The 19705-nt window shown below is 33.7% G+C and overlaps 1 protein-coding gene across 4 annotated transcripts; it reads left to right on the top strand.

Moving 5' to 3' along the window:
- The first annotated feature begins 888 nt into the window (after positions 1–888).
- On the top strand, positions 889–15540 carry LOC137830951 (protein BREAST CANCER SUSCEPTIBILITY 2 homolog B). 4 transcript variants are annotated; one of them, XM_090303670.1, is made up of 19 exons: positions 889–1205; positions 1302–1343; positions 1600–2565; positions 2647–2771; positions 2856–3004; positions 3328–3450; positions 3529–3726; positions 3875–3956; positions 4044–4094; positions 4177–4252; positions 4347–4458; positions 4666–4737; positions 13425–13614; positions 13688–13864; positions 14082–14224; positions 14323–14385; positions 14489–14705; positions 14978–15145; positions 15218–15540. In XM_090303670.1, the coding sequence occupies exons 1-19, from the start codon at positions 1070–1072 to the stop codon at positions 15275–15277; spliced, it is 3150 nt and encodes a 1049-aa protein (XP_090159796.1). In that variant the 5' UTR covers positions 889–1069; the 3' UTR covers positions 15278–15540. The 4 variants fall into 4 exon arrangements, 2 of the variants coding, with proteins under 2 accessions (XP_090159796.1, XP_090159797.1); XR_016521655.1 differs by having other exon boundaries at positions 906–1205; positions 4336–4458; positions 15218–15436; XM_090303671.1 differs by having other exon boundaries at positions 917–1205; positions 2686–2771.
- Positions 15541–19705: the final 4165 nt, after the last annotated feature.

Here is a 19705-nt window from a genome sequence, read left to right as displayed (position 1 = left end):
AGAATATTAATCCCATTTAATACTTTAAGAATAAGAAGACAAACATTTAGTAAATGAATTATCATTTAATCAAAATGTTGTAGATAGTTGCAGTGAGTCTTATTTATCGATGCATAACATTGCTCTTCATATCTTATAATTTGTGGAATTTAAAAACAAGACAAAATTGAATTGGTAAGTGAAAAAAATTGAAGCCCATGCATACAAATAAAAAAACCCTTACAAAAATGATATAGGTGAAGTGGAGCTTCTATCATTATAAAGAAATGAAACCACGTATAAAAATAAAAAAATGATATAAATATATGTCAATATAATATATATAAATAATATGGTAATTTCTCTAATAGTTTATTTATCTTAATATTAGACGAAAAAAATTGATAATAAAATAATTTATATTTTTAAAATAAAAAAATCTATTTTGGTGAATATAATGGAAATACTGAATACTTTGAGATTGAAACAATTTTTTAAAAGTCAAATATATAGTCACTTGAGACTCTTTGCGAGAATCTTGATACATGATATTATACCATGAATATAGTCAAAATTAGATTTAACTATATAATAATCCAAAAATTGACCACTTGACTAATTTAGAAATTAATTACATGACAAAAAAATTAGATTTAACTATATAATCATCAAATATCTAACCTAATGAATTTGTGAAGAGACAAGACAAAAAAATTAATATGAAAAATTTATTAGCTAAATACATTTTCAGATAAATTATTTTTGAGTTACTAAATTTAAAAGTAATATTTTTACAATTTAACAAATTTTAGGAATAAAATAGATTTCAATTTGAATAGTTAGAGGAAAAAACAAAAAAAACGAGGCTAAAAACATTAAAAATAAATAAATGTTTATCTCATAATACTTGATACCAGTTTCGATGATGGCGGTGAAAGTGAAATTGTTTCTAAACACTTTGTGTTTCCCTCCTCTGCCTCAGCTTAGAACGCAACCATTCCCGCCACTCCCAAATTCTCTAAAACAAACAAGAACCCTAACAACGATCTTTCCTTTCTCCCAAATTCGAACCAAACAAGAACCCTAAACAATGTGTTCATGGCAAATCCTCTCCCACTCCCCAAACAATTTCCACTGGCAAATCACCCAACACGTTTCCCATGCTTCTCCCACTCCTCTCCCCTCTCCCATTCCCCTTCCTTCCATGGCTGATCTTCTTCTCCAAGGTTCCAATTTCTCAATTCAATCCAAAATTTTCAAATTTCTTTCTCATTTTCTTTTTGATTTTTAATTACTTTCTTCCACCGATCCTTTTTTCGCAGGCTCATCAGCCCTTCTCCCCTCCCACGACGCCGTTGCTCGAGGTGTTGTTATGCCTCCTCAATCTAAACCAGTGAATATACTAATTATTAAAAAAAGTTTTTTTTTTTTTTTTAAATTTTTTAACGGGTACATGATCGTCTTGGTCCTGAATGTTTAGACTGGTAATAATGATTTAGTCATTGAACAATGAAAGGTCTGATTTTGTCTCTGAATGTGTACAAAGTGCAACACATTCAGGTATCATAATGATTATTTAACTTGCTTTTAACATATTAAATCCTGATTACTAAATTGCAGGTGAAGAGCGTGCAATGGATGAAACTTTCAGCTTCTCTAATTCGCTTTTTACGACAGGCTCTGGGAAAAAAGTTACCATATCTTCTATAGGTCTGGTTAGAGCAAAGACATTGCTGGACACCATTGATAGTAATATCCAAAGTACAAGTAAATTGCGGGCATTTGACGAAACAATTGGAAAGCAAAAACTACAAGAAGACGAAGAATCACCTGAATTGAAGATGCATACAGTTATCAACAGTCCTTCTGTTGAGGGTCTTCATGCATTGAATAATAATTTTGAGGAAAGGAATGCATTCAAGCAAGCTCCGATTAAATTTCACACTGCAGGTGGAAGATCTATATCCATTTCCAGTGACGCGCTGAAGCGTGCTAGGAGCCTTCTTGGTGATCCTGATGTGGGGGATTTGTTTGAAGGAAGGGATGTCGGTGATTCAGGCTTTTCATTTCCGTTGAAGAGACAAACTGACACTGCTGCTCCTAGTGATTGTAGTACTCCTTTGGTTCGCCCGGTGACATCAGGTAGCAATTTTAAGACGAAGAGTTTTACTTTCCCCTTGCAGTCTTCTAGGCAAAGAGAATTGTCAACCAAGTTTCCTTGTGAAGGTGATGGGATTAACTTGGCAAAGAAGTTTGATGCTGTTGGGGAAGAGAGTGGTTGTGGCTGGAAAAGTACCAATGCTTGTGGACACAAGCCTTTGTATGGCGGGAGCCAAACACTAAATTCAGTAGTATATGATTCTTCATTGAATGGTTTTTCTTCAAAAGTAGATACAAGGGGTGTGGCAATACGCAGGGCATTGGTTGATGTTTCCAATACCATTAACACGGATACAACTAACAATAGGCAAGCTGCTAGTGGAAAGCGGAGACTAGGGTTGTGTCTAACTGTTTCTCCCTTTAAAAGGCCACGCAGTTCCAATTTTTCAGCCCTTTTAGAGCAGGATGTTGGAAAATCTCCTCCTGGTAAACATACACTTAGAATCTTCAGTGAATTTCTTCAATTTTTGTTAGTTGCTATAGCTATCTGAGGTATTTGATCTTCAGATTTGTCTCAACTGTCCTCTGGTATTTCTGCATGCAAAGGAGAGGTTTCTACCCGATATCCATTTCACTATCCGAGGGTGTACATCAAGGACTATTTTGTTGGGCGTCCAATGGAAAAGAGAACGGTGAGTGTAATCTGTATATTTCTGCGAGGATTTAATAATCTTGGTACAGGCAACACTCTGTGCACTGAATGAATTTTGTTTCAGTGTTTTCCCAACCTGAGTAGACAGGTGACATCAGTTAACGCAGAAAAGTATGTGTTTCATAAAGGATCTGGTGATAATGGCATGGGAGCAGAAGCTTTTGTTCATCTATTGGCTCTCCACGGAGCTTCCATGCATTTTGCTACTAAAGAGTAAATTGCTTCTACCCTGAACTCTTGCTTCCAGTATTTGTAAAATGTGTTAAGGAGTAACTTTCTCATGTGGTTTTTGATTTGTACTAGGTTAGGTAAGTTAGCTAGTTGTATTGAAGTGTGCCAGAAGGTTATTGCAACTTAGTATATTCAATTGTTATCTGAATGACATGGAAATATATTTTTCGGTGAAATTTCTTTTATGGTTAAAATTTATAGTGTAGGTGAGTTTGGTACTTAATGTTCTCTCTCTGTTTTTCATATGTATTGCTACACAAACAATCCTTTCATCTTAGTTTTACACTTCTATTGCACATTGCTAGGTGGGTCACAAATCATTACAAGTGGATTGTCTGGAAATTGGCATGCTATGAGAGATACTATCCAGCTAGTTCAGCTGGAAATTTTTTGACTGTATCAAATGTGCTTGAGGAACTGAAGTACAGGCATGTGACTTCTCTAAGGCAACATACTGTGTCTCTATAAAAACAATAAAACTTATGATGACATAACATTTGGTGTAGATATGAAAGAGAAGGGAATCATGGGCACCGGTCTACCATCAAGAAAATTCTCGAAGGAGATGCAATGCCTTCTTCAGTGATGATTCTATGCATTTCAAGTATTCACTCTAGTTATGTAGTGGAAAGTAAGACTTGTTTTGAGACAAAATCAGGGGCTAAAAAAACAGAAGCAGTGAAAGTTGAACTAACTGATGGATGGTGTGAATTTCAGCTATCTCACTGTCTTGCAAGATATATATATATATATATATATATATATATATATATATATATATATATATATATATATATATAGACACACACACATATGAGGGTCCCTGAGATACACAGTGATTTTTCCTTGCAGGTATTCAATGAATGCTATTTTAGATGTTCCATTGTCAAAGCAACAGGCTGCTGGAAGATTATTTGTGGGACAGAAGCTCCGTGTAATGTGTTGTCTGTATTTGTTGTTTATGTTACCTTCCTTGATTGTGCCACTTTGATAATGTGGAATTCTGTTTACATATTTGCAGCTCTCAGGAGCAGGATTATGTGGCTGGAATGGGCCAGTTTCACCCCTTGAGGTTTTTCACGGCTTAATAATATAATTAAGTAATAAATGTATATCCAGTTAGATGATTTCTGAAGAATCTGTTCTACTTTCAGGTATCATCAACAGTTAGTTTATTGCTGCACATAAATGGAACATACAGAGCTCACTGGGCAGAACGGTTAGGATTTTGTAAGCATCTTTTATTATGTGGAGTGGATGTTAATGTTGTCAATTTTACAGAAAAAGATCATCCTTGAGCTTATTTTTTTAAGCTGATTGGCAGGTAAGGTTGCTGGTCCTCCTTTGGCTTTCAGATGCATAAAAAGCAATGGTGGTCTAATACCACAAACATTGGCTGGAATTACTCACATATATCCCATTCTTTACAAGGAAAGGTAACATCTAGTAAAGTATGTCTTAATTTCACTTGAAATATTTACAATAAATTACTTTTCAGAAATATACTCTAATTATGCAATGTAAAATGTATTCTTATGAAGTGTGTCCTATAATTTCACTTGAAATATGTGCAGTAAATTGTTTTTTCAGATATGTAATCTAATAATGCAATGCAAAATGTTGATAATTGTTTTACTCATTAGGTTAAGCAGTGGACGGTCTGTTGTCATGTCAGAAAGGATGGAGAATGAAAGGACAGAGTTGTACAATCAGAGGTAACTTCTTAGACTATCCATCTGTATCTATTGATATTTGTAAGAAACACAGTAGCAGCTCCTCAGAGGGAGAATACTCACAATAACAGAAATTACTCCAATACAACCCACGTTACTAACAGGGAAACCCCTTTCATGTAAAATCCCTTCTCAGCAACTAACTTGCCGAACTTGCCTGCAGACTTCAATTACTCTTTTTTCCTCCTCTCAACATTTCAGCACCTTTATCATACTGTGCGTCTGGGCAATATCTTAAATTCTTAATATTCATCCTGTTAGAATCTTGTAAATATAGTACTGCTGGATATTTAGATCAATTGTTAGGTTGGTTCTATATTCATGTTATTTGCCTAAAATATGGGTAATTGAATATTCTGTAATTATCAATATTTTGTAATTATGTTTTTTCTCTTATAAATTCTATAAAAAGAAAAAAAGTTATCTGTATGTTGTGTCAAATGCAGACCAAAACTGCTCCTAGCTCCTTGTTGGACATGTTCGTTTCAATAGTGAACATCTTGGTGAATTTGGGATGGTCAAATAGGCAACTCGACCACCAATTTTTATTTTTATTTTGTCCAAGGCAAGTTGTGCTTCATTCCACCGAAACTGATCTTTCTTCAACAATTGAGTTAAAGGTCTGGCTATCTTACCTTAGTCCTTGACAAACTAATTATAGTACCCAGGCAATCCCAAAATTCCCTTCAAGGCTTTAAGATTCTTAGGTATTGACCAATCGAACATGGTTTCAATTTGATTCTTAGGTATTGACCAATCGAACATGGTTTCAATTTTTTGTGGGTCTACTGCCACTCCTTTCTTTGAAATTATATGACCCAAATACTCCATTTGATTTTGGTTGAAAGTACATTTCTTATCAACAAAAGTTGGTTCCTCTTCAATAATGCCTAAACAAGTCATAAGTGCTATTGGTGTTCATCTTCACTCTTATTGTAAATCAAAATATCATCAAAGAAAACTAGAACAAATCTTTGCAAATAAGGTTTCAGCACCTCATTCATAAGAGATTGAAAGGTGGAATGGGCATTTGTAAGTCCGAAAGGCAGAACAACAAACTCATAATGGCCTTCACGAGTTCGAAAAGTTGTCTTGTGAATGTCTTCTTCCTACATCCTAATTTGATGGTAACTAGATCTTAAATCCAACTTAGAAAGAATCACTGTCCCTCCCAATTCATTAAGCAATTCATCAGTGATAGGAATAAGAAATTTATCTAGTATAGGGATCTTGTTAAGAGCTCGAAAATCCATACAAAAGTGTCTCCTATTGTCTTTCTTTTTCACCATGATCAGACCTAGAGTAAGGACTGATACTTGGTCTAATTATGCTAGATTTGAGCATATCATTTATCAACCTTTCAATTTCGCTTTTCTGATAGTGTGGGTACTTGTATAATTTGATGTGGGGAATGAGACCCTTCCTTCAGTCTCAGTGGTTGTGTCTTTTATGAAGTTGTAATCCTTGTGGCTCTTGAAAGATTGAATTATATTATTCCAAAACTGCTTCAGTCCAAGCAAGCTTTTTGCTTTCAACCTGCAGAGAATATTATTGCACTAGGAAGCCTTGACCTTGATTACATAGAGCCTTGAGAATAGAGTTGAAAGAAGCCACCATTCTAGTTAAATTCAAGTCTCTCTATGTGTGATACCTTTCCATCACGAGAATTCTAGGAGTTAATTCTTGGAAATATGGTCTTATTTCTCCCAAACTAGCCTTCCAAGCCATTCCTAGCACCAGATTGACCCCTCCAAGATCAAAGATGTGAAAGTCTTGTTGAATTTTTAGACCTTGTATATCCAACAACAACTAAGGGCATACCCCCATCATAGGCTAACTTTCTTCTGTCTCTCAGCTCTATTAGACCTTGTCGCACAAACATTGCTGAAATGAAATTATGAGAGGCTCGACAATCAATAAGGATCATGGTTGATTTTTTTCCAATCGTACCCCACAATTTAATGGTTTCCCATGACATGAGACCAACAATACTACACATAGATAACTCGAGTTCTTTTGGTTCGATGATTTCCTTAATCACTGTATTGTCTCCCTTGATATCCACTTCTTCGCCTTTAGTTATCCTTAGAACATGTAATTGTGTGTTGGAACAACATGGCTTGGACCAAATTTTTCATCACATTTGAAACACAACCCTTTTCTTTGTAACTTTGCGCCTGTTAATCTTTGAAAACTTCTTCCTCTAAAGGTAGTGGAAGGGTTCATGACATTTTCTTTTCCGTAGAACTCCTAGTGTCTAACATCGGGTTGGTTTTTTTTCTCAAGTTTGATATAGAATAAATTCTTATTATTTCTCATTACATACACTGGATATATGTACTTATATGAGTTGGATATTTTTGGAAATTGTTAAGTGAAGAAAATATAGGATTGATATCCCTTGTGTAAAATACAGACACATGGAGTGTTTTTTTTTTTATATAAAGTTTTCGTGTTAGGCATCACTATGCAACTTGACATCTCAGCTAAGCTAACACATGGAGTGTTTATTTATAGATGAAAATAATAAAAAAATCAATAGCATAATAACAGAATAATATAAACTATGGGCTAAGCCCATTACATTTAACACTCCCTCTCAAGTTGGGGCATATAAGATGATAAAAAAAAATTTGGTGCATATAAATCATATGTACCAAGCTTGTTACAAATATAATCAATGTTAGGTCCCCGTAAAGGTTTAGTGAAAATATATCCTAATTGATCATTTGAATTAACAAATCCAGTCTTGATGCCTCTAGACACAATTTTTTCTCGAATCAAATGACAATCAATCTCTATATTTGGTTCTTTCATGAAAGACGGGATTTGAACTAATATGAAGAGCAACTTAATTATCACAGATAAGTGTCATTTGATTGACTTCTCCAAATTGCAATTCTTTGAGTAACTGTTTAAGCCAAATAAGCTCACAAGTAGTTGAAGCCATAACTCTATATTCCGCTTCAACATTATCTTGCAACATTTTGTTTCTTGCTCTTCCAAGAAATTAAATTATCACCATTAGAAACACAATATCTGGAAGTAGATCTTCTATCAAACGGAGACCCTGCCCATATAAATTTCTTCCTGCAAATCTCCATTAAGGAAGGCATTTTTGACATCCAGTTAATAAAGAGGCCATTGTTGAAGAGGAACCATGGCTATGAATTAGCAAACTAAAGCCATCTTTGCTACTGGAGAAAAAATATCATCATAGTCTAAACCAAAAATTTCAGTATAACCCTTAGCCACAATTTTGAAACGATCAGTAGTACCATTAGGACTAATTTTAATAGCAAAGACCCACCTACAACCAACAACAACTTTCCCAAAAGGTAAAGGAATGAGGACCCAAGTTCCATTATTTTGAAACGCACTCATTTCATCAAGCATGACCTGATGCCAACTAGGATGAGCTAAGGCATCACCTATAGACTTTGGAAGACACAAAAGAAATAGACGAAAGACAAGTATAAAAAGGTTGAGATAGTCGATGGTAGCTTAAAGCATTATAATGGGAATATCAGGTTCAACTATCGGAGCCAAAAGAGATGGAGGATCTGGCACTAAAAGAGAGTCATCCTGTGGACGATGGGAAGACTGATGACGAATGTAAACTTGGAGAAGTGGTGGAGGAGGAGAATCTTCAGGCACACTAGACACAAGAGGAGGATCAAAGACAACTGGAATATGTACTTGTTCAGATGGAGACAGGTGGTGAAGATAAAGACTTAAAATAAAAAGAAGACTCAACGAAGGTGACATTTGGAGAAATGAAATAATGGTTAAGAGAGAGTGGAAAACATTTATATCCTTTTTGAGATCTAATAAACCCTAAAAAAACACATTTGTGTGACCTAACAGATAATTTATCTAGACCAGGACTAAAATTGTTAACATAACATGTAGACCCAAAAACTTTAATTGGTAAGGGATGAAGAGGTTCATGAGGAAATAAAATAGAATGAGAAATTTTATTCTCTAAAACTGAAGATGACATACGATTAATTAGATAACATGCACTAAGAACAACACTCCAAAAATGTTGAGGAACATCACTATGAAGTAACATAGTACAAGTAGTTTCAACAAAGTGTCTATTTTTGCGCTCAACCACTCCATCTTGTTGAGGGGTATAAGCACATGAGGTTTGATGAAGAATGCCATGAGATTTCATAAAAGTGGTAAATAATGAGAAAGATACTCATAGGCATTATCAGTGCGTACTGTTTGAATTGAAACTCCAAATTGTTTTTTAATTTTGTTATAAAAAGATTGAAATATAGAAAATAACTTAGAACGAGATTTCATTAAAAATAACTAAGTATATCTTAAATAATCATCAATAAAAGTAACAAAATAGTGAAACTCTAAATTAGACTTAACATGACTTTGTCCCTAAATGTTAGAGTAAACTGAGGCAAAAGAGGATGAAGCATGTTATGAGACACTACTAGGAAAATAACTGTGACTTTGTTTACCTAAATGACACGACTCACAAGACAAACTAGATACTTTGGACACACTTGGAACAAGGTGTTGCATCTTGGCAAGACTAGGATGACCTAGTAGAGCATGAATGAGAGATGGAGAATCCATAACCGTGCCAACATGTGCAAATGTTCGTAGGTGGTAAAGACCACGAGACTCACATTTGATGCTAATTATCTGTCCTGAACTTCGTTCCGGTAAACAAATAGAATCTTTGGTAAAAAAATAACACAATCAATGGAACGAGTTAAACAACTAATGGATAATAAATTAAAGGGAGACCCAGGAACATAAAGAACATAATCAATAGATAAAGAAGGAAAAAAATGAATAGTACCAACACCATGGGATGAGACTCTAGAGCCATTGGCCACGGTAATGGATGGTAAATAAGCGAAAGTAGACAAAGAAGAAAAAAAATATTTATTACCAATAATATGATCGGTGGCACCTGAGATAAGAACCCAGTGACCAAGAGAATTGGAGTGAGTAAGGCCAACAAAAGGTGTACCTAATGTGCAACAGAAGCAGTGGAACTAGAGTTCTGACGATCCTCATACCATTTCAAAAATTCATTGAAAATTGTAGGTTGGCGTGAGATTTCAGATGAAGTATGGTCCATCATAGAAGGTTGCACAAGAACATTTTGGGCAACTGCAACAGATCTAGGAGGACGACCATGTAAGGCATAACATTGATCAATTTTTTGGCCAAGTTTGCCACAATGGTCACACTTGTGACACCCTTTACCCTCTTGGAAGGGCGAGTGCGATCATAACACTGAGAGATTAAAACAGGAAAGTCATCAACTAGAAAAGGTATATCAGTGATGTGTTTACCTAGCACACACAAAAGGGTAGAAGTAAAATTGGGAACAACAGGAGATCCCAAAATTTGATCACGGACATGAGAATAATCATCAGAGAGGCCATGTAAGGCAATGACACGAAGAACTTGGATCGTTGCTCTAGTTCTTGAGAAGGAGTGGAGGTAGGAGGTAATAATTCATTAATATCACGAAGAAAAGCATGTAGTTTACCAAATATTCAGCCTTTGTACCATCAAGACGTTTGGGAGCAACAGTAAGGAGATTTTGACACACACCATAAAGACTTTGAGTATCATTGGTGTATAATAATTTTGCTTGTTCCCAAACTTCTGAACAAGTCTCAAAAGCATGAAAAAATTTGTTTTAAAGATGAGTGGATAGTAGATTTAATAACAATACATCAATTTTCAAACAACAAAATGCCTCATCTGCAGCAACATTGTGAACAAATTGGGTTAGATGATCAACATAACCTTGACTCTTAAGCCATAATTTAATATTTGAGGTCTAAGCGTCATAATTAGTTTCATTCAATTTGTCAATTAAAAGATGAGCATTGACATAATTAGTATACATATTGACTCCAGCAGGTTCGACGAGTTTCCAACAAGATTTCGGCTCTTGTGAGATTCCGATGAGGGCGACTCGGGTGAGATTCTAACGATGACGACTCTGACGAGTTTTCGATGAGATTCCAACAGTGACGACTTCGACGAGTTTCAGGCAAGATTTTGGCTCTGGTGGCTTCGACGAGATTATGGCTATGACAACTTTGTTAAGTTTTTGACGAAGGTAGCTTCGACGACGACATCGACAACAATAGGTGGTGGCTGACGGTGAATAATGGGTTCACCAAAGAAAATTAAATCCTAACCTTATGCTCTAGATACCATGTTAAGAAGTGAAGAAAATATATCTCTTGTGTAAAATACACACATAGGGATGTTTATTTATAAATGAAAATAATAACAAAATCAATAACATAATAATAGATTAATATAAATATGGGCTAAGCTTGTTACATTCAACAAAAGTAAACAACAGCCACTCTAATAAACAAAATCCCTTAGATTGTGGGACTATTATGCTAGAAATAAAAACAAGATACAACAAAATATCTCAACACTAAAATCTAAAACTAGTAAGAATAAAATTTGAAACTTCCTAAAATATCTCAACACTCCCCCTTAAGTTGGTGAATAAGTATTCTCCATTCCTCGCTTGGATATAATTCCTATGAAGCTCTGACACGGCTTAGGAGCTCTACTTCTACGCAAAACGCATGTCAGACATAGATATGTGGCGGATACGGGCACAACATGGTATCAGACACACTTCCTTGGGTTGCACAAAACCCAACTTTTGGACACGCTAGAGATGACACAGTCCACCTCTTTGGACATGTTTGTCACACAAAAAATTGGTGAGAAAAGAGAAAATGATGCCATGAGTTGCTGCTATTTCTCACAAGCTCACGGCTCCCCTAGTCTCCTCATTTGAGTACAGTACGATGTGGTGCGGGCTTCTACCTTCGAAGGCGGGAGGTTGATGAGTTGGGGCGATGAGGGAATGTGAACAATCTCCAGAATTTCCTTGGAGTTGGGCGGCGTGGGGACAAAGACGACACTGTGGTGGAGGGAAGTTTTGTGGTGGTGGCAATGGCAAGTAGTGAGGTAGAAAGAGGGATAAGAGTTGAGGCAGAAAGAGGTAGAAAGCAAAGAGGATGAGGGTTCAGACAAAAATGACTTTTTATTTTAAATTTAATATTATTATTTAAATTATAATTCTTTGTTGATAAAAAAAATAAAAAATTAAATTATAATTTTCAATTTAAATATAAATATGAATATGATTTATTGTATAATTATATAATATTCTGTATATTTTTATAATTTAAAAATTATATTTTTATAATTTAAAAATTATATTTTTATTTGACTTTATTTTTAAATTACAATCATAAAATTATTTTTTATAATTTAAATATTTTTCAAATAGTAAATTAAAGTTTTATTAAAGATTAATATTTTAAGATAATATTAAACTTTTATTAAATTTTACCTAAGAAAAAAAATTATTAAAGATAATATTTTTTATAATAATCATATTAAAATGAAAAAAGTAACCTCAAATAAATATAATATATTATACTATAAAATATAAAATACCCTTAAATAACATAATTAATATACATATGTCCTGTATTTTTCAATTTAACAGTATCCCTGTGTCTGTATGGTATTCGTGTCTATGCTTCATTTCAAGCTTTTCTTTCATAAAATGCCTATCCGTTTCAATATAATTTTGTTCTATCATGTTGTACTGGGTTGTGAGCTATGTTGATGGCAGATTTCTTGTCACAATATAGTTTCATAGGTCCATCCCACTTTATCTTCAAGTCTTCCAGTATAATCTTTAGCCATAACAACTCACATATTCCTTGAGCCATTGCTTGGAATTTTGCTTCAACGTTAGACCTAGCTACCACACTTTGCTTGGGATTTTCACATATTCCTTGAGCCATTACCATCCATGACTTAATTCCAGTTTTTGTCAATTAATGCCTCAAATACAGAAGAATCTATAGTTGTGGTGTTTAGGCTTGTGAGAAAGGTTTTATGTGTAAGAGAGAATTTTTCAAAGGATACATAATTTGCTAAAGGGTAAGAGGGTTTAGTTGTGACTCTAGTTCTTTTCCTAAGGGCAATTGGCAGATCTAAATTCTATGCAAATGCTTCATCACAAGGAAGTTTGTCACAGTAGAATTAGGATTTATAGGTTCAGATATATTTACCTCTTGTAATGGTATTGGGTTGAACTCTTGAATATGAGCAAATTTTGGAATGACCTTTTCTCTACGGGCGTACACTGATTTTTTTCCCAAATTTTGTATCAACATGTGGTCTAACTGGTTCTGTAGAACGGGAATTAGTTATTTATGGTGGAAAAGCCATAAAACAACTGAGCTTATTAGCAAGAATAGGAGAAAAGCTTTTTGTTAATTGCTATTGAACTGTTTGTATGCATTGATTCATAAATATTAAACCTGAAGTATGATATAATTTGATGGCTATAGATGCACTTTCTGGTCATCAGGACCAACTTAACTAACTAAATATTTCTTGCACAAACCTTTTGTTGCCACAGTAAATTTGAATTTGTTTAGCTTCACAATGGAGTGCATAGGAATAAAATAAAACAGGAAATTTATATCATATGATCTGAAAGTGGTGTGTAAATAGGAAAGCCAGAAAAAAAAATTTAGGTGCTTACTAATGCAATTGTTATTTTTAGAGCCATAATGTGAATTTTGTTTTTCTGCACTACTGATCACCTATATGGACAGACGCTCTGCTGTTGTAGATGGCATCATTTCTGAGTATCAGAAGGAAAGGTCACACATTAATTATGACAGTGATAGTGAAGGTGCTAAGATTTATAACATGCTTGAGACAGCAGAAGAACCTGAATTCCTAATGGCAGATATGAGTCCAGAGCAGCTTAGTTCTTTTGCTGCGTATAAGGCCAAATTAAATGTAAGGTTATGTTTCCTATCTTCCCAGAAGTCTATATGCAGAGAGACATTTATGATTTCATATACGTCTTCAGGCAATCAGACAGTCAGAAAAGGAAAAATCAATAGAAAAAGCTTTGAAAGATGCTGGCTTGGGACATAGAGAAGTCACGCCATTAATGAAGTTACGAGTAGTTGGATTAACTTATAAAACTCGACAGGACAAACCTAAAGAAGGCATAGTAACAATCTGGAATCCAATTGAGAAGCAGGTGAGGTTGGTGAGCCGCAAGGATTAGCTGTATTTCCCTTGTCTTAATAACTAGTCAATAATTCTGTGGTTTTAGCTTTGCATGCAAATGTTTTTCTAATGCATGCCAAGCTAATTTTGATACTTTTCCTTCTTTTTTATTCTATTACCTTGTTGTAATTACTATTTTGTGGAGGTCACTTGATTTCACACAATTTCTTTGTGTAACTAATTCACAGCTTCTGGAGTTGGTGGAAGGAGGAGCATATGCCGTTGCAGGACTCATGCCATCAAGTTCTGATTTTGATATCCTTCAATTGCATGCTAGAGGATCTTGTACCAAGTGGTTGCCTTTATCTTCTAATGCAAGAGAACAGTTTAGGTATCTAACAATCATAACATGAAGGGGGAAAAGTGAATTTTTACTTGGCTATATTCTGTGTAGGGAACATTCTGAATCCTTATTTTTTTTATTTGTAGGCCATTTTTCCGCAGAAGAAAATCTACCCCGTTATCAAGTTTGGGTGACATCCCTCTTTCCAAGTGTGTTGATGCTCTAGTCTGCTTACATGTATCTTTCTGTTATCTGATTAAAAAAATATATAGCTCGGCAATATTTGACATTGTCTTGTCATTATGTACACAGCGAGTTTGACATTGCTGCATATGTTGTGCATGTGGGAAGAGTTTATACATCAAATCAGCAAAAGAAGCAATGGGTTTTTGTGACTGATGGATCCATCATGAATGGTTTACAGTCAGAAAAGTTAATCAACTCCTTGCTTGCTATCTGCTTTTGCTCTCCCTTGATTGATCATGATTCATCATTTCCACTATTCAACTACAACCTTGCAGGATCTACGGTATTTACGATGCATTATGGATATGGTTACTATTTATTTTCACCAATTAACTTTAAACCTATTACTAATATCATTTTAGCTTTTATAACAGCAGAAAAATGTTATCTCATTATTCTGAGCATATTGTAGCGTATGAACATATAGGTTTAGATAAAATTTGAACGAACCAAGTTTTACCTCAAATAGAATGTCAATGTCACATGTTCAAGGTGTCTAGTTTGCAAAACGTGTGTCGATAAGTTTGATGAAAGTTGTATGTTGATTATATGCAGGTTGGTTTATGTAATCTTATAAAAAAGGAAAAGGACCATACAAACCACATATGGGTTGCTGATGCTAACGAAAACTCTGCTTATTATTTGAATTTTGATTCCTCAAACTGTTCTCACCTCAGAAATGCTGCCAGCTCCATCAGAAGATGGGCATATAATTCCCTTTTGGTATGATTCATGGAACCCTACCACATCCGAATATGTTTCTACAATACAATGACACTTTTGTGTTTTCTGCAGATAATAGAGAAACTGAAGGAAAAGGTGTTGCATGTGGTTGGTGATGATTGCAAAGCATAGGGAAAACTACAGATGTTCCTATTTTGCTCTATTGTCTATGACATTCACATCACTTAGTTAAAGGTTAACCTGATCTTTTAGTTTCTTTTCTTACCAAATATGATTATTTTTCCTTTGTAATTAAAATAATAATCCTAGAATATAAGAGTTTTCAAACTATACACTCTTTGATGTAGGATGGACTAAATAAGGAAAGTATTAAATACTATGAGGAGAAAATTTGAGGGAGAATAAAATCTAAACATGAAAATGTTAAGGTAGAATCAATGCTAATCTTTGATTATATAATTTGGTGGGGCATTAATTTTTAACAAAATAATAGATTTAAATATAATTTTTTTTTTCAATTTTAGTCTTTATTTTAAAACAGATATTGTCTTTATATTTTAGAAAGCCTAAATTTTTAACCATTAGTTTTTGTTATATTATTTAGCTTGTTGTAATTCAACTACGAATCTAATTTATTCATTTAAGCATAATAAAAAAAACATTTAATAAATTAAAATTTAATCAACTTAAAATTGAAAAAACGAGATGTTTTCAAAATAGCGTGTAATGACGACAAATAAACTTACATGTGAGTATTATTGGCTTTTATCCCAAGATGGATAAAATTGTCATGCATGTATGAGTAATATTTAATTTTTTTAAATTAAGGTTGTAATTTGAAAGATCAATTTTGTCTTTATATATTTGTTTGTTTTAAATTACTAAAACATTGTTAGTTTAATAGGTTCCTTATCCTATTTATTTTTGGATTTTGTTATTTTCTTTATATGTAGTTTTTTATTTTCTCTTGTATTTGTTATACTTTGGTATCTACTAAATTCACTTAAAATTGTTTTATTTTAAAAAATTCAATATAATTTCAACTTTTTAAAAACAATTTGATCTGGTAGTTTTAATTTTGTTTAAAACGATTCAATATGTGAGAACATAATTTAATGTAAAATACTAGAATCGTTTAGGTAAATCTTTTCTAATGAAAGTTATTTAATAGAAGAAACTAGATTGAATTGTTTTAAAAAATTTGAAATCATATGGAACTTTTCAACAAACTTAAATTGAACTGATTTTTGGTCCTTACTATAAAAACTAAAATAAATCAAATCATTTTTAGGATACCCATTTGATTTTGTTTTTTTTTTGTTATATGAGGATGTTTTCTATTTTGAGTATTTATTCATGGAAACCGTTATTTTCCTTTTACTATTTAGTTCTTCGTTTTGTTTTATTGATTCATTTTATATCTATCAAATTTGATAAATCTAAAGTATTTTTCTTTCCAACATTTGCAAAAAACAATGAATATTGTATTCATGAAATTTTAGTTATCTGTAATTGTTTATTTACTATTTTTATAATTATTTTATATTTATGCAAATTTCTTTTGTGATATAACATAGAAGAAAATAAAATGTATTTTTGTATATTGAATCTTTGGTAGTATTATACTATGTTATTATTTTTGTAAAAAATATTTAATTAATATTTGGGACATAGAAGCTGGACTAACATTTTAATAATCTCCTTTATTACATAACCTCCTTATATAATGAGATACACTCTCTCTCCTTTGCTGTTGTGCGTTTTTCCCATTGTGTTGTGTTAGGTGCCAAAATTTTGGAGGGCATTATAAGTATACTCTATTTGATAGGAACAAAGATGTTACACAAATTTAATATTTGATGAGGATGAACACAGGGATAAGTATGAATATTCACTTCGAAAATGAAGATGTGTATAGTTAAACCCGCACCCAACCTGTTTTATTGTCATCCTATTAAGGTGATATGAGATTGAAGAATTGAAATGAAAAAAAGGTTGTACTGTCTGGGACTTTGGGAATTAGTCATTAGACATGGTCTAAGCCAGATTTGTCGTTCCATGGGTGTTATGTTCTATTCCAATAGACTATGGATGAATTAAGTGAATCGATAAGATCCGGTAAATTGTCCTCGAAAGACCTCACTCAATCTTGATGATATTCATGGGAGTAAGAACGTAACTATTGAGATTCACAACTTATCCCTAAAATTTAGCTATTCATTTTTATTGTTATTAAAAAATTATTTAGGGTACAAATAGCTATAAAAGCAACAACATTGAAAGAAAAAAAAGGAGGACTTTTTTTAAATTAACAACTACACTCACATTAACTACTGATCTAGGAAGGGATTGTTTTCATATGAAGTTCTTTACCACCTAGCAACTAAGAACAACCCACAACCATAGGGTCAATCAGAGGGAGAATAGAGCAAAATTCCAACCTTGCAACAAATCCTAGATACCATTTATGATGAATTGTAACGGAAGAATGCAAAAGTAAAGTGATGAGTAGAAGAAGCCCACATGTGGAGCATGAACAACTGCGTGAGGAAGAGGAGGAGTCACGACATCTCATGGAAGAAGCAATACGGGCGCATGAGGAGCTACTACAGACCAATATGAAGAACTATGGTGGTCCATGCTAACTCGTAGGGAAATAAATACTCAAGTGGATCCACAACAATCTTTCTCACAGGTGATCATGGACAATTCGATTCCTCCCCATTACATGATCCTCAAAATTACACCTTTCTTAGGATCAGGGTATCCAGAAGCCCACCTAAAGGCTTTTTTTTTAGCCAAATGTTAATCTCAGAGGGATACAAATTTGTTCGATGCAAGATGTTCGTTGACACTTCCACCAAGCTCACGGATACGACACTAAAAGTTGTTATGCTCTGACCACCCAGCTTTACAAATTGGCAAAGGAGGACTTTTTGCGACATTATGAAGAACATGCTCACCCATTAGAATCTATCTTGAGCCCTCCCTTGCCAGTCACTCTTTAAGTCGAAAAAAGTATGCTTGTGTTGTTCTTTCCCTCACGATTGGACAAACACTAGTGATTAGCTTCTCTAATGTTGATGATGTCGCACCACTCGAGGATGACCTTATTGTTCTCTCGATCATCATGATGGGAAACAACGTCCATCGTGTCTTGATAGACCAAGGAAGTCGACAAATGTCATGTTATGCGACATGTTCGTAGAACTTAAAATTCCACAAGACCAGTTCAAACCTTTTATGGAGTTTTAGTGGGGTTCTTGGGCGAGTAAGTTGAAGTCTGAGGTCATACCCAACTTCGAACAACTTTCTCGGACGACTCCTTGGAGAGGACTATTATAGTGAAGGATGTCATGGTGAATACCCTTCTTTGTACAATTTAATTCTCAGGCGACCATCCTTGAACTAATTAGGATCAACTCCTCAGTGCATTTAAAGATGAAGTTCCCCACCCTCGAAGGAAAAGTGATGATTGATGGTTGTTGTTTAGCAGTCAAATTAAAAAGATTCTAGCATAATGTCTAACATAGTGATAAACTCTTTAACACCAGAGAAATGATAGTATAAAAGTGGACATATGATTCAAAGTGGTTTCCAACTAAATCTAATAACAAGTCTAGTAAACAAAATTCAAAAGCTATCTGTAAACAATGAAAGTTAGTAATAACAATATAGGAAATAGGGGTTGTGATTGTCCAACATGAAAATATAAAAGATGATTAAAAATAGTAGAGAACGTAGGTTGACTCCCAAGTTTATTTACCATGAATTCCTCATTGGTTTCCCTATTATTATTATCCTTTAATTTTCACACAGATGTCACACTTAATCAAGCAAGCGTTAATCAAATTCAACAAAATCTTATTAGTAAAACAAACGTCTACTGATGTATTCAATATTTCACTAGTTCCAAGCATATACTTGTAACTAAGAGAACAAGAGATTGATTAGAACTAAGCAAACTAAACAACAAATTTAATTAAAGAAAATAAAGAAGTTCTCAACATGCATTCAAAAACAATTCCCCTGACAAAAACTCAATTCCAAAAAGATAAAAAATAAAACATAATCTGCTACAAAAAGTTAAAGAACAAAACTTTATTGAACAAGACCTTAGAATTCAATGGGAAATCACAAGGGAATCAAACCAAAAGGTTTTAACCTCCCATGATGGAAAAAAAAGAAAAATACTAAAAGGAAATAAAACTAGGTTTAGAGTGTGTTGTGCAACTATGAAACGTGATGCCTAAAAACGCCACACCCGTTCTTTCTCTGATGTCGCTTTTATAATTTTCTTTTCTTTGCACAAAATCAAATCTAGAATTTGCATCAAGATATTGTTTTATAATTATCAAATGTTTCCTTTCTTTGTTTCAAATTATCATGCACATATATTCTTTCCTGATTAGTCCCGTATCTCAATCTTGGTTCTCTTTCAAATATTTTGTTTCCAAACTACGTTCATATTTGTGTACTCATTATAATTGAACCCTAAGATACTATGAGAGATATTTGAAGAAGATGTACTTGAACAATGTATCGTCCCGTACCCAGGCGTTGACAAGTCAAAGTCAAAGCCAACGTCGGGGTCAAAGT

The sequence above is a fragment of the Phaseolus vulgaris genome, chromosome 6 (genome assembly GCF_051622355.1).
Source record: "Phaseolus vulgaris cultivar YP4 chromosome 6, ASM5162235v1, whole genome shotgun sequence".
Taxonomy (NCBI): domain Eukaryota; kingdom Viridiplantae; phylum Streptophyta; class Magnoliopsida; order Fabales; family Fabaceae; genus Phaseolus; species Phaseolus vulgaris.
Note: the sequence above shows the minus strand (reverse complement) of the source record. Positions and strands in the feature narration are given on the sequence as shown.

Bases quoted from the DNA above. Each gene is read 5' to 3' on its own strand.
- LOC137830951 (XM_090303670.1), top strand. From the start codon at position 1,070: ATGTGTTCATGGCAAATCCTCTCCCACTCCCCAAACAATTTCCACTGG. The intron at 3,727-3,874 runs GTGTGAATTTCA...TTTTCCTTGCAG, and splicing joins GTTGAACTAACTGATGGATG to GTATTCAATGAATGCTATTT. The intron at 13,865-14,081 runs GTGAGGTTGGTG...ACTAATTCACAG, and splicing joins GGAATCCAATTGAGAAGCAG to CTTCTGGAGTTGGTGGAAGG.